This window comes from Panthera pardus, unplaced genomic scaffold (assembly GCF_024362965.1).
Source record: "Panthera pardus isolate Hobbes unplaced genomic scaffold, ASM2436296v1 HiC_scaffold_16, whole genome shotgun sequence".
Classification (NCBI taxonomy): Eukaryota; Metazoa; Chordata; class Mammalia; order Carnivora; family Felidae; genus Panthera; species Panthera pardus.
In genome coordinates, this window is record NW_026526721.1 from 104,031,283 (window position 1) to 104,046,781 (window position 15,499).

A 15,499-nucleotide genomic window follows, 5' to 3' on the forward strand; every position below is an offset into this window, starting at 1 on the left:
CATCATTGGCATATAATCAATACGAATGTGTAACACTAGCCCTAATTTAATTTTCTCAAATCCTTCAGAAGCAAATTTTAGGTGCCATGCAGGGTGGGTGCTTTGGCTGTAGTGCTTTGGCAGAAAGATGTTTGGGCACCTAGAAGCCTGAAGTGCAGATCAAAGGTGCCTTATTCGCCTCTATGGCATTTCTTTTCAGAGCACCGTGAAAGTTTCTCCCTTGCTGTCATTTTGTACAGGGAAATGAAGATAATGCAGGGCAGCACATGCACTGCTCGGATGCTTAGAGTCCTTACAGTTGTTGCTGATGCATTTCAAAACCAAAACCTATTTCTACCTTCAGGATATTTCCAAGTCTGTAAAGCACTCCTCCAAGAAATTCATGAAAATTGACAAGCCTCCTGTTTGCCAGAAGTTATTGCAGAATGGGAAGAAATACAGACTGATCAGCGAACCAGAAGCCGAAATTACCCCAGAGGTATATATATTTTGAAAACCACTTGGAGTAGCAGCAGGATGTATATTTTGTAGATATGTATTCTGAAGGTTTTAAAATAATGCGTTTTGTTCTCATTTTTTATTTAAAAGAAAGCAATTGTTTTGCTAAACTTGAAGCTTATTCCAGAGATGCTGTTGAATTTCAGAATTAATCTGAAAAATCGACTTATCTAATCTCTTTCCCTTTAAAAAGGTTTTAAATTTTCTCGAGTTTTTTTTTTTTTAATTAAATTCAGTGTTAGCTTCAAAGGAATAAAAACCTTAAGCTTGATTTTAAGTCACAGAGCACTGAAGGTTAATGGAAAAGAGTTGCTAACAAGAATACTGGCTTTTCTTACTGGAAGGCATTTGAAAAATAGTTATGAGAACAAATTGTCACTAGGTTTCAACTATTCACTGTACACATGACATTTGTAAGTGATTTTGGTTTCCTGTAAATGACTAAGTTATTTTTAAAACTTATTTTCATTATGTGCTCTGATTGTGTGCCATACCTTATCTAACTAGACATCTGTGTGGAAATTCTTTTTGTACACCTTTTTATGTTTGTTTTATAGTTTATGAAAAGTTGAGAACAACGTTTTGATTCCATTACATTAAAATATGAAGCAAGAGAGAGCTGATTGCAGTGGCCCTTGTTGCATTATTTTCTTATATTCTCAGGGGCCTGGTGCCCTGGAGAAGTAGTCAGGTTGATCAGATGGCCTTCTATGACCTTCCTTTCCAGTTTCAAAGGGTCTCTTTCCACCTGGTGTGTTTTGAGCCTTACAGTAGCATGGCTGAAGAAACTAATGTGCAAAGTGGGCCAGTGAGCCACTGAGTCCCATGGCCAGGCGGTGGGAGAGCCTGGCTCTGAGCCCCGTCTGCCCTTGGGTCCTAATTCCACAGTCTTTCCACTGGGATGTGAGAGGTTCTCAGCCCTTGCAAGCTGATCAAGCCCTGGCAGATGCTACCTCAAGATGATCACAAGAAGCCAACTGCGGTCTTGCCTGGGAGGTGGAATTAAATGTGAAGGGCTTGCTTAGAACAGTGTGATTCTTGGCCTTTGCTGCAAAATGGAATTCCCAGGGGAGCTTTAAAAAAGTCTGTGGCCTGGGTTCCATCTCCAGAGATACTGACATAATTGGTTTGGGAGTGGCTTCGGCATCGGGCTTGTTAAAGCTCCCAGGGTGACTATAATGTGCTGCCAGGATTAAGAGCTACCAGGAGAGGGAATAGTACACATTCAGTGGGTAAATCTGTCTAGGAAAGGACTGAGATGGTCCCCAGAGCTCTCGTTTATACAAGATGATGGTGGGAGGGCTTTAAATAGTCTAATTCTGCCACCAGTTGTGTGCTCTCTCTCAACCAAATTTCTGGGCTATAAAATGGGGGATAATCTCCTAGTATTGCCCAAAGGATCATAGAAAGGTAATGGTTTTGGGGTTCTCTGAGAGTTGTGAAACTCTGTAAACCTAAGGTATTCTTGCTGATTTTATACCATTAATGATGTGTTTAACTGTCATTTATCAAAATTACCTATTAAAAGTCAGTCTGGGATAAGAGCTAAGAGTGTCATGATCTTTTCCTTCAAAAGATGCCAGTATAGAAAGAGACATACTATATTCATGTAAAGAAATAATTTTAACATGTCATGTGGTATTACCATAGAGATGGGTGTGGTGAATTTCAGGAAGGGTTCCCATGTGGTGACATTTGTTCTGGGTTTGAAGGGAGAGAGATTCACCGGGGAGGCAGCTCTCCCGGAAGAGGAAACCATAAGTGCCTAAGTGAGGTGATGGGGATGTGCAGCTGGGCTCAGGGCACCAGAATAGTTCCAGGAAATGGGAATGCAGAGGGCTTTGGGAAAAGTGGGGCCACAGGAGAGAGAGAGAGAGAGAGAGAGAGAGAGAGATCTTTGCTTTGTAGGCCTTGGTGACCTATTAAAGGTTGTGAGGATAATGCTAGTGATTTGTAATGGGAAAGAAGAGGGGCAGGTTAAGATCCCTGGTTTTTAAAGGTGGTGCCTAGTACATTCCAGTGATTTTTTTTTTTTTTTTTTTAAGTAGACTTCTCCCTCTAGGCTTGTGAGTCAGTCTGCAGAGGAGCAGAGGAGGTCCAGGACAGGAATCAGTCTCTGTAGTAAAGAGGAGTCAGAAGGTGGGGCACCTGGGTGGCTCAGTTGGTTAAGCATCTGACTCTTGGATTTTGGCTCAGGTCACGATCTCATAGTTTGTGAGTTTGAGCCTCTCACTGGGCTCTGTGCTGATGGCGCAGAACCTGCTTGGAATTTTCTCTCTCCTTCTCTGCCCCTCCCCCACCCGTGCTCGCTCTCTCTCTCTCTCTCTCTTTCAAAATAAATAAATTAATTAAAAAAAAAAAAGAGGAGTCAGAAGGTGTGGATTCAAATTCAGTTCTACCATTTCCTAGATGTGGATTTAGGCAAGTTTATTAGCTTCTCTGAGATTCTTTATCCATAAAATAGCAAAGAAAGGGTTTGTTGGGGGAAAGGCGGTATTCAGTGACAGAATGTGGCTAAAACACTCAGTGTAGTTCTGTCAGTGTTTTAAATCAATTCCGGGCTGTGGAATGATCGAAGCAAAAGATGGTGAGGAAGTTTAAAAGCACCTACCAAAGGGTGATTAGTTTGGGAACGTGAAACACTGAAACCAAGAAAGGGCTGAAAAGTTACATCTTAAAAAAAATACGGCCAACATACTGGAAGCCTCAATGAAGTAGAAAAGCAGGTTGGAGTAATGAGGGTCTAGAAGCAAGAGAATAAGAGGGTCTGTGATTAAGGAGTGGCATTTCGAGCATCAGAGTTTCAGTAAGCGTTCAGGTCAGCACTAACCCTTCTAGTATTCCTTATTTGACATTTGTTATTGTCAACTAATGCAACTTTTAATTTTAAAAATCCCCCCCCTTTTTTTTAAGGAGATCGAATTTGTTGACGGTTCACTTTTAAAATTGAAAAGTTACATTGAAGTGTATTTGGAGCAACCAGTGGAGTTTAAATTACTTTTGGTTGAAATGGATTCTGAGGAAATTGTATGGAAAGCAAAGCTGAGAGAATGTAAGTGTTTTTGTGTCTTGAATGAAAACTCTGGTTTGTGGGTTGGTTGGGGTGGGAAGACAAATAGAGTAATTGTCTGTTTCATTACCGTAACATTTAAAAATGTGATTAAGAGACACAAAAACCCCAGCTAGGCTCTGATTCTCAGGCACCAATGTCCAGACCCCTTGGTCAGTGGGTATAGTTCAGTGAGTATGCAGAAACTTCAGGCAGTGGGTGGGCATAGCCAATAGAGTGGTGTTTTTTTCCCCTTACCATTCTGAGGTTTGGGTCTCAGATATATATATATATATATATATATATTTTTTTTTTTTTTTTAATATTTATTTATTTTTGAGAGAGAGAGAGAGGTGGGGAGGGGCAGAGAGTGAGGGAGACACAGAATCTGAAGCAGGCCCCAGGCTCTGAACTGTCAGCATGGAGTCCGAAGCGGGGCTCAAACTCATGAACCACAGGATCATGACCTGAGCTGAAGTCAGATGCTTAACCGACTGAGCCCCCCCGGCGCCCCATGGGTCTCAGATACTTTATTTTTTTTATTTTTTTATTTTTTAATTTTTTTTTTTTAACGTTTATTTATTTTTGAGACAGAGAGAGACAGAGCATGAACAGGGGAGGGTCACAGAGAGAAGGAGACACAGAATCTGAAACAGGCTCCAGGCTCTGAGCCGTCAGCACAGAGCCTGACGCGGGGCTCGAACCCACAGACCGTGAGATCATGACCTGAGCCGAAGTCGGACGCTTAACCGACTGAGCCACCCAGGCGCCCCAGTCTCAGATACTTTAATGTGAATTAGGGGTACCCTGACAAAGTCCCTCTCGTGACCTGGAGGTACATCGATGTTTTGTCCGACCGCCTGTCTCGTTTGCCTCACGAGCTGGCAGCTCCTGCTGGGTGTGATCACAGCTGTGCTGTGGGAATGCATTTCCCTCTTCTGATATTTTGGTGCTGGGAAGTCCTCTGACAACCACCTTTTCAACATGCTCTCCTGCTCTGGGAGGAGTTGAAGAGGACTGCTGCTGATGTGGACCGCCTCTCGGAGAGGGGAGACTCAGGGGGATACCCCAGATCTGCCCCTGGCCTCCTCCTCAGGCAGGTCTGAGCTTGAACTCCAATTCTATTGAAGGGAGTTATTAAAACAGCAGAAATGTGTATAGTGAGCACATTTTGGACCCAGAAGGGAGGCAGAACAGTGGGTTGGGAGTGAGGTCCTATGGGTTCTAGTTCCAGCCCTAGAATTGACCAGCTGTACGTGGGAGTGTGGGCAAGTCTCCCAACCCCCTTGTGGCTGTTGTATCCTCATCTGCAAATGGCACTGAGGTCCCTCCTGCCACCGCCATGTGTTTGTAGTAGAAATTATTTTTGCGTCATTTGCATTTTGGATTATGATACCTTAATTCTGTCCTGGTATATGTAATACAGTGTCATTTCAAAAAAGCAGCACAAGTTGGTAAGTGCCACTAGCTGGATTTTAACCTACTCTCTTATTAATTTCATTCTCCAGAATTTTAATTTTGTTGTACAAATGTAATAACAATGAGGATCTGTTAAGTATTCTATAAATCTCTTTATCATCTGAACAACATTTGAATCAATTTTCAGCTAGTTTCTTTTGTATCCACTGGGTTATGTGTAGACAAAGGAATTTGGTAACTGCTAATGGTAACAGAATGAGTGCTGTGTGTGGGTCATATATTCATGTCTTTCCAAAATACAGATTTCTGTCTGTTAGAGTCTGTATTTCTTGTCATGTTTTATACTCTAGAAAAAAAACCTGATTTAAGCATTTTGGAATTCTCAGTCCTAGTTTAAGCATGAACCTTTTTGGTAGATGGGATTGATTCTTAATCTCAATATTATACTCTTTGTTTGTTTGTTTCTTTTTTTATTTATATTCAAGTTAGTTACCATACAGTGTAGTCTTAACTTTAGGAATAGAACCCAGTGATTCATCTCTTACATAGTGACACCCAGTGCTTATCCTGAAAAGTGCCCTCCTTAATGCCTGTCACCCATTTAACCCATCCTTCCACCCTCTCCCCCCTCCAGCAACCCTCAGTTTGTTCTCTGTACTTAAGAATCTCTTACGGTTTGCCTCCTTCTCTGTTTTTATCTTATTTTTCCTTCCCTTCCCCTATGTTCATCTGTTGTGTTTCTTAAATTCCACATATGAAATCATATGATATCTGTCTTACTCTAACTTATTTCACTTAGCATAATACCTTCTAGTTCCATCCATGTCATTGCAAATTGCAAGATTTCATTCTTTTTCGTTGCCAAGTAGTATTCCATTGTATATATACACCACATCTTCTTAATTCGTTTATCTGTTGGTGGACATTTAGGTTCTTTCATAATTTGGCTATTATTGATAGTGCTGCTATAAACATTGGGGTGTATGTGCCCCCTTCGAATCAGCATTTTTGTATCCTTTGGATCAATTTCTAGTAGTACAATTGCTGGGTTGTAGGGTAGTTCTATTTTTAATTTTTTTTTTTTTTGCTTTTTTTTTTAAATTTTATTTTTTAAAATTTACATCCAAATTAGTTAGCATATAGTGCAACGGTGATTTCAGGAGTAGACTCCTTAATGCCCCTTACCCATTTAGCCCATCCCCCCTCCCACAACCCTCCAGCAACCCTCAGTTTGTTCTCCGTATTGATGAGTCTTTTCTCTTTTGTCCCCCTCCCTGTTTTTATATTATTTTTGTTTCCCTTCCCTTAGGTTCATCTCTTTTGTCTCTTAAAGTCCTCATATGAGTGAAGTCATATGATTTTTGTCCTTCTCTGACTAATTTCACTTAGTATAACACCCTCCAGTTCCATCCACGTAGTTGCAAATGGCAAGATTTCATTCTTTTTGATTGCTGAGTAATACTCCATTGTATATATATACCACATCTTCTTTATCCATTCATCCATCAATGGGCATTTGGGCTCTTTCTATACTTTGGCTATTGTTGATAGTGCTGCTATAAACATTGGGGTACATGTGTCCCTTCGAAATAGCACACCTGTATCCCGTGGATAAATGCCTAGTAGTGCAATTGCTGGGTCGTAGGGTAGTTCTATTTTTAGTTTTTTGAGAAACCTCCATACTGTTTTTCAGAGTGGCTGCACCAGCTTGCATTGCCACCAACAATGCAAAAGAGATCCTTTTTCTCCGCATCCTTGCCAACATCTGTTGTTGCCTGAGTTGTTAATGTTAACCATTCTGACAGGTATAAGGTGGTATCTCATTGTGGCTTTGATTTGTATTTCCCTGATGATGAGTGACGTGGAGCATTTTTTCATGTGTCAGTTGGAAATCTGGATGTCTTCCTTGGAGAAGTGTCTATTCATGTCTTTTGCCCATTTCTTCACTGGATTATTTGTTTTTTGGGTGTTGAGTTTGATAATTTCTTTATAGATTTTGGATACTAACCCTTTATCTGATAGATCATTTGCAAATATCTTCTCCCATTCTGTTGGTTGCCTTTTAGTTTTGCTTATTGTTTCCTTAGCTGTGCAGAAGCTTTTTATTTTGATGAGGTCCCAGTAGTTCATTTTTGCTTTTGTTTCCCTTGCCTCTGGAGACGTGTTGAGTAAGAAGTTGCTGTGGCCAAGATCAAAGAGGTTTTTACTTGCTTTCTCCTTGAGGATTTTGATGGCTTCCTGTCTTACATTTAAGTCTTTCATCCATTTTGAGTTTATTTTTGTGTATGGTGTAAGAAAGTGGTCCAGGTTCATTTTTCTGCATGTCGCTGTCCAGTTTTCCCAGCCCCACTTGCTGAAGAGACTCTCTTTATTCCATTGGATATTCTTTCCTGCTTTGTCAAAGATTAGTTGGCCATATGTTTGTGGGTCCATTTCTGGGTTCTCTATTCTGTTCCATTGATCTGAGTGTCTGTTTTTGTGCCAGTACCATACTGTCTTGATGATTACAGCTTTGTAGTATAGCTTGAAGTCCGGGATTGTGATGCCTCCTGCTTTGGTTTTCTTTTTCAAGATTGTTTTGGCTATTGGGGTCTTTCCTGGTTCCATACAAATTTTAGGATTATTTTTTTTAGCTCTGTGAAGAATGCTGGTATTACTTTGATAGGGATTGCATTGAATATGTAGATTGCTTTGGGTAGTATCAACATTTTAACAATATTTGTTCTTCCTATCCAGGAGCATGGAATCTTTTTCTATCTTTTTGTGTCTTCTTCAATTTCTTTCATAAGCTTTCTATAGTTTTCAGTGTATAGATTTTTCACCTCTTTGGTTAGGTTTATTCCTAGGTATTTTATGGTTTTTTGTGCAACTGTAAATGGGATTGATTCCTTGATTTCTCTTTCTGTTGCTTCATTGTTGGTGTATAGGAATGCAACCAATTTCTGTGCATTGATTTTATATCCTGCAACTTTGCTGAATTCATGAATCAATTCTAGAAGTTTTTTGGTGAATCTTTTGGGTTTTCCATATAGAGTATCATGTCATCTGTGAAGAGTGAAAGTTTGACCTCCTCCTGGCCAATTTGGATGCCTTTTATTTCTTTGTGTTGTCTGATTGCAGAGGCTAAGACTTCCAATACTATGTTGAATAACAGTGGCGAGAGTGGACATCCCTGTCTTTTTCCAGACCTTATGGGGAAAGCTCTCAGTTTTTCCCCATTGAGGATGATATTAGCATTGGGTCGTTCAATATGGCTTTTATGATCTCGAGGTGTGATCCTTCTATCCCTACTTTCTTGAGGGTTTTTTTTCAAGAAAAGATGCTGTATTTTGTCAAATGCTTTCTCTGCATCTATTGAGCGGATCATATGGTTCTTGTCCTTTCTTTTATTAATGTGATGAATCACGTTAATTGTTTTGTGGACATTGAACCAGCCCTGCATCCCAGGTATAAATCCCACTTGGTCGTGGTGAATAGTTTTTTTTAATATATTGTTGGATCTGGTTGGCTAATATCTTGTTGAGGATTTTTGCATCCATGTTCATCAGGGAAATTGGTCTATAGTTCTCCTTTTTAGTGGGGTCTCTGTCTGGTTTTGGAATCAAGGTAATGCTGGCTTCATACAAAGAGTTTGGAAGTCTTCCTTGCATTTCTATTTTTTGGAACAGTTTCAAGAGAATAGGTGTGAACTCTTCCTTAAATGTTTGGTAGAATTCCTCTGGAAAGCCATCTGGCCCTGGACTCTTGTTTTTTGGCAGATTTTTTATTACTAATTCGATTTCCTTACTGATTATGGGTCTGTTCAAATTTTCTATTTCTTCCTGTTTCAGTTTTGGTAGTGTATATGTTTCTAGGAAGTTGTCCATTTCTTCCAGATTACCCATTTTATTGGCATATAATTGCTCATAATAATTTCTTATTATTTTTATTTCTGTTGTGTTGGTTGTGATCTCTCCTCTTTCATTCTTGATTTTATTTATTTGGGTCCTTTCCTTTTTCTTTTTGATCAAACTGGCTAGTGGTTTATCAATTTTGTTCATTCTTTCAAAGAGCCAGCTTCTGGTTTCATTGATCTGTTCTGTTTTTTTTTTGTTTTTTTTTTTTTTGGTTTTGATAGCATTGATTTCTGCTCTAATCTTTATTATTTCCTGTCTTCTGCTGGTTTTGGGTTTTATTTGCTGTTCTTTTTCCAGCTCCTTAAGGTGTAAGGTTAGGTTGTATATCTGACATCTTTCTTCCTTCTTTAGGAAGGCTTAGATTGCTATATACTTTCCTCTTATGACTGCCTTTGCTGTGTGTCAGAGGTTTTGGGTTGTGGTGTTATCATTTTCATTGACTTCCATATACTTTTTAGTTTCCTCTTGAACTGCTTGGTTAGCCTATTCATTCTTTAGTAGGATGTTCTTTAGTCTCCAAGTATTTGTTACCTTTCCAAATTTTTTCTTGTGGTTGATTTCGAGTTTCATAGTGTTGTGGTCTGAAAATATGCACGGTATGATCTCCATCTTTTTGTACTTACTTAGGGTCTATTTTTAATTTTTTGAGGAACCTCCATATTGTTTTCCAGAGTGGCCGCACCAATTTGCATTCAACAGTGCAAAAGGTTTCTCCTTTCTCTGCATCTTCACCAACATCTGTTGTTTCCTGAGTTGTTAATTTTAGCCATTCTGACAGATGTGAGGTGGTATCTCATTGTGGTTTGATTTATATTTCCCTGATGATGAGTGATGTTGAGCATTTTTCATGTGTATGTTAGCCATCTGGATGTTTACTTTGGAAAAATGTCTGCTCATGTCTTTTCCCATTTCTTCACTGGATTATTTCTTTTTTGGGTGTTGAGTTTGGTAAGTTATTTATAGATTTTAGATAATAACTGTTTATCTGATATGTCATTTGCAAATATCTTCTCCCATTCTTTCCGTTGTCTTTTAGTTTTGTTGAGTGCTTCCTTTGCTGTGTAGAGCTTTTTATCTTAATGGGGTCCCAATAGTCCATTTGTTTTAAGTTTATTTATTTCGAGAGAGACAGAGACAGCGTTGAATGGGGGGGGAGCAGGGAGGGAGAGAGAGAATCCCAAGCAGGCTATACATTGCCAGTACAGAGCCTGATGTGGGGCTTGAACTCACGAAAATGTGAGATCATGACCTGAGCCAAAACCAAGAGTCAGACGCTTAACTGACTGAGCTACCCAGGCACCCTGCCCCCCCTCCAATAGTTCATTTTTGTTTTTATCTCCCTTGTCTCCAGAGACATATCAAGTAAGAAGTTGCTGTGGCTGAGGTCAGAGAGGTTGCTGCCTGTTTTCTCCTGTGGGATTTTGATTCATTCTTGTCTTACATTTAGGTGTTTCATCCATTTTGAATTTATTTTTGTGTATGTTGTAAGAAAGTAGTCCAGTTTCATTTTTCTGCATGTTGTTGTTCAGTTCTCCCAGCACCATTTGCTGAAGAGATTGTCTTTATTCCATTGGATAGTCTTTCCTGCTTTGTCAAAGATTAGTTGCCCATATATTTGTGGGTCCATTCCTGGGCTCTCTATTCTATTCCATTGTTCTATGTGTCTGTTTTTGTGCCAGTGCCACACTGTCTTGATGTTTACAGCTTTGTAATACAGGTTAAAGTTCGGATTGTGATGCTTCCAGCTTTGGTTTTCTTTTTTCAACATTGCTTTAGCTATTTGGGGTCTTTTGTGTTTCCATAAAAATTTTAGGATTGTTTGTTCTATCTCTGTGAGGAATGCTGGTGTTATTTTGATAGGGATTGCGTTGAATGTGTAGATTGCTTTGGGTAGTATTGACATTTTAACATTTGTTCTTCCAATCCATGAGCATGGAATGTTTTTCCATTTCTTTGCATCTCCTTCAATTTCTTTTATAAGCTTTCTATAGTTTTCAGCATACAGATCTTTTATCTCTTTGGTTAGGTTTATTCCTAGGTAACTTGTCATTTTTGGTGCAATTGTAAATGGCATTGATTCCTTGATATCTCTTTCTGTTGCTGCATTATTGGTGTATAGAAATAACTGACTTCTGTACATTGATTTTATATCCTGGCACTTTGCCAAATTCATGTATCAGCTCTAGCAGTTTTTTGGTGGAGTCTTCATGTTTTCCATGTAGAGTATCAAATCATCTGTGAAGAGTGAAAGTTTTGACTTTTTCTTTGACAGTTTGGATGCCTTTTATTTCTTTGTGTTGTCTGATTGCTGAGGACTTCCAACACTATGTTGAGCAACAGTGGTGAGAGTGGACATCCCTCTAGCGTTCCTGATCTTAGGGGGCAAGTTCTCAGTTTTTCCCCATTGAAGATGATATTAGCTGTGGGCCTTTCATATATGGCTCTTATGATGTTAAGGTATATTCCTTCTATCCTGATACTCTTGAGGGTTTTTATCAAGAAACGATTTGCTGTATTTTGTCAAATGCTTTTTCTCCATATATTGACAGGATCATATGGTTCTTATCCTTTCTTCTATTAATGTCTTGTATCACATCGATTGATTTTTGTATATTGAACCAGCCCTGTAGCCCAGGAATGAATCTCACTTGATCACAGTGAATAATTCTTTTCAATTAATTTTTTTAATGTTTTTATTTATTTTTGAGAGAGAGAGAGAGAGAGAGAGAATGAGCAGGGAGGGGCACAGAGAGAGAGGGACAGAGGATCTAAGTAGACTCTGCTGACAGCAGCAAGCCCCATGTAGGCCGTGAACTTACAGATTGTGAGATCATGACCTGAGCTGAAATCAGCCGCTCAACAAACTGAGCCACCCAGGTGCCCCATGAATAATTCTTTTAATGTACTGTTGAATTCAATTTGCTGGTATCTTGTTGAGAATTTGTTTTATTAAGTTTTTATTTATTTGTTTTGAGAGAGGGAGAGAGAGCACAAGTTGAGGAGGAACAGAGAGGGAGGGAGGGAGAGAGAGAGAATCCCAAGCAGGCTCCACATGTCAGTGCAGAGCCTGATGAGGGGCTCGAATTCACGAATCTTGAGATCATGACCTAAGCCAAAATCAAGAGTCAGATGCTTAACCAACTGAGCTACCCAGGCGCCCCTTGGTGAGAATTTTTGCATCCAGCTTCATCAAGCACATTGATCTGTAATTCTCCTTTTTAGTGGGGTCTTTGTCTGTTTTGGTATCAAGGTAATGCTGGGTTCATAGGATGAGTTTGGAAGCTTTCCTTCCATTTGACTTTTTGGAGCAGTTTGAAAAGAGTATGTATTAACTCTGCTTTAAATGTCTGATAGAATTCACCTGGAAGCCATATGGCCTAGGACTCTTATTTGTTGGGAGATTTCTGATAACTGTTTCAGTTTCTTTTTTTCTTTCTTTTAAATTTTTTTTTGATGTTTATTTATTTTTGAGAGAGGGAGAGCATGAACAGGGGAGGGGCAGAGAGGGCGGGAGACACAGAATCTGAAGCAGGCTCCAGGCTCTGAGCTGTCAGCACAGAGCCCAACATGGGGCTCAAATCCACCCCTGTGAGATCATGACCTGAGCCAAAGTCAGACGCTTAACCGACTAAACCACCCAGGCACCTCCCGATTCAATTTCTTTGCTGGTTATGGGTCTGTTCAAAGTTTCTATTTATTCCCGTTTGAATTTTGGTAGTGAGTGAGTGTCTAGGAATTTGTCCATTTCTTCCAGATTGTCCAGTTTGTTGGCATATAATTTTTCATATTATTCTCTTACAATTTCTGTGGTGTTAGTTGTGATCTCTTTCATTCATGATTTTATCTGTTTAGGTCCTCTTTTCTTTGTGAGGAGTCTGGCTGGGAGTTTATCAATTTTGTTTATTCTTTCAGAAATCCAGCTCTTAGTTTCATTGATCTGTTCTACTGGGTTTTGTTTTTGGATTCTTTATTGTTTATTTCTGTTCTAATCTTTATTATTTCCCTTCTGTTGGCTTTGGACTTTATTTGGTGCTTCTTTTCTAGCTTCTTTAGGTGTAAGGCTAGGTTGTGTATTTGGGACCTTTCTTGCTTCTTGAAATAGGCCTGAGTTGAAATGTATTTTCTTCTTAGGACTGCCTTTGAGTCATCCCAAAGGGCTTGGACTGTCATGTTTTCATTTTTACTTGCTTCCATGTATTTTTTAAATTTCTTCTTTAATTTCCTGGTTAACCATTCATTCTTTAGTAGGATGTTCTTTAACCTCCATGTATTTGGGGGCTTTCCAAATTTTTTCTTGTGGTTGATTTTAAGTTTCATAGCATTGTGATCTGAAAATATGCATGGTGTGAAATCAACCTTTTTGTACCTGTTGAGGGCTGTTTTGTGACCCAGTATGTGATCTGTTTTGGAGAATGTTCCATGTACACTCAAGAAGAATGTGTATTCTGCTGCTTTCGGATGAAATGTTCTGAATATCTATGTTAAGTCCCTCTCATCCAGTGTGTCATTCAGAGCTGTTGTTTGCTTGTTGATTTTCTGTTTAGATGATCTGTCCTTTGCTATAAGTGGAGTGTTGAAGTCTCCTACGATCATGGTATTGTTATCAATGAGTTTGTTTATGTTTGTGATTAATTGATTTATATATTTGGGTGCTTTCACATTGGGGACATAAATATTTACAACTGTTAGTTCTTCTTGATGGATAGACCCCTTAGTTATGATATAGTGCCCTTTATTTCTTGTTACAATCTTTGTTTTAAAATCTAGTTTGTCTAATATAAGTATGGATACTCCAGCTTTCTTTTGATGTCCATTAGCATGATAGATTGTTCTCCATCCCCTCACTTTCAATCTGCAGGTATCTCTTTTAGGCAGCATATAGATGGATCTTGGTGTTTGTTTATTTATTTATTTATTTATTTTTATTTTTATCCATTATGATACCATTTGTCTTTTGATTGGGGCATTTAGTCCATTTACATTCAGAGTGATTATTGAAAGATACGAATTTAGCGCCATTGTGTTATCTGTGGATTTCATGTTTGTTGTGATGTTCTGTGGTCCTTTGTAATCTCTGCTGCTGCTTCCCACTCACAGAGTCCTTAGGATCTCTTGCAGGGCTGGTTTATCGGTCATGAACTCCTTTAGTTTCTGTTTGTCTGGGAAAGTCTTTATCTCCCCTTCTATTCTGAATGACAGCCTTACTGGATAAAGGATTCTTGCCTGCATATTTTTCCTATTCAGCACATTGAATATTTCCTGTCACTCCCTTCTGGCCTGCCAAGTTTCAGTGGACAGGTCTGCTACTACTGTTATATGTCTACCCTTTTTTGTCCCTAGCTGCTTTCAGAATTCTCTGTCTTTGTATTTTTCCAGTTTCACTATGATATGTCATGGTGTTGACCTGTTTTTGTTGACGTTGAAGGGAGTTCGCTCTACCTCTTGGACGTAGATGCCTGTTTCCTTCCCCAGATTAGGGAAATTCTCAGCTTTAATTTGTTCAAATAAACCTTTTGCCCCTTTCTCTCACTCTTCTTCTTCTGGGACTCCTGTGGTCCGGATATCGTTTTGTTTTATGGAATTACTTAGTTCTCTAATTCTCCCTTCGTGATCTAGTAATTTCCTCTCCCTCTTTTTTTCAGCTTCATTATTTTCTATGATTTTATCTTTTTTTTTTTAAATTTTTTTTTTTTTTTAACGTTTATTTATTTTTGGGACAGAGAGAGACAGAGCATGAACGGGGGAGGGGCAGAGAGAGAGGGAGACACAGAATCAGAAGCAGGCTCCAGGTTCTGAGCCATCATCCCAGAGCCCGACGCGGGGCTCGAACTCACGGGCCGTGAGATCGTGACCTGAGCTGAAGTCAGACGCTCAACCGACTGAGCCACCCAGGTGCCCCTCCATGATTTTATCTTTTATTTCACATATTCTCTCCTCTGCTTCTTCCATCCTCACTGTCACTGTATCTAGTTTATTTTGCATCTCAGGTACAGCATTTTTAAATTCATCCTAACTAGTTAGTCTTTGATCTCTGCAGCAAGAGTTTCCCTGGTGTCCTCTATGCTTTTTTTAAGCCAAGCTATTAGTCTTATGACTGTTATTCTAAATTCTTGTTCAGGCATATTGTTTATATCTGTTTTGAGCAATCCTCTGTGATTTCTTCTTGACCTTTCTTTTGGAGAGAATTCCTCCATTTTGTCATTTTGGCTAAGTTTCTGTCTTTTGCGTGTTTTAAAGCTTGTTATGTGTCCTGCACTTGTGAGTACTACTATATTAAAAAGGGGTCAAACACTGCCCAGGTCCTGGCACTTCAGGAAGTGTTTGTGGAGTGGGTTGAGCACACTCTGTTATTGTGTATTTGGCTGCTCTATCTCGCTGGTCAGTCCTCTGCAGAGCTCCTCCTTGCTTGAGGTGGTGGAGTGTTTGAACCTTCAAACACGTGTGCTTTGATTTGTTTGTTGAGGTAGCCCTTGATCCTGCCAAACTGTCTCCCTCTGCTGTGGAGATCCTTCTGTTACTCTGCAGACTGATTTCCTGGGTGTTCCAAGTGATCTAACCTCCGTACAGCTGTGTTTGAGGGATGAGGAAAATCCTGGTCCCCCTACTTGTTTGCCATCTTAACTCCCTCCTCAATATT

At 39.5% G+C, this 15,499-nt stretch overlaps 1 protein-coding gene across 1 annotated transcript in view; it reads left to right on the top strand.

Annotated features, from left to right (window-relative positions):
- LOC109262060 (uncharacterized) overlaps nucleotides 1-15,499 on the top strand; it is a 45,086-nt gene that overhangs the window by 21,569 nt on the left and 8,018 nt on the right. Inside the window, exons 12-13 of the mRNA XM_053903672.1 lie at nucleotides 344-478; nucleotides 3,412-3,550. Coding sequence (XP_053759647.1) covers nucleotides 344-478; nucleotides 3,412-3,550 — 274 coding nt within the window. The remainder of the gene's footprint in view (nucleotides 1-343; nucleotides 479-3,411; nucleotides 3,551-15,499) is intronic.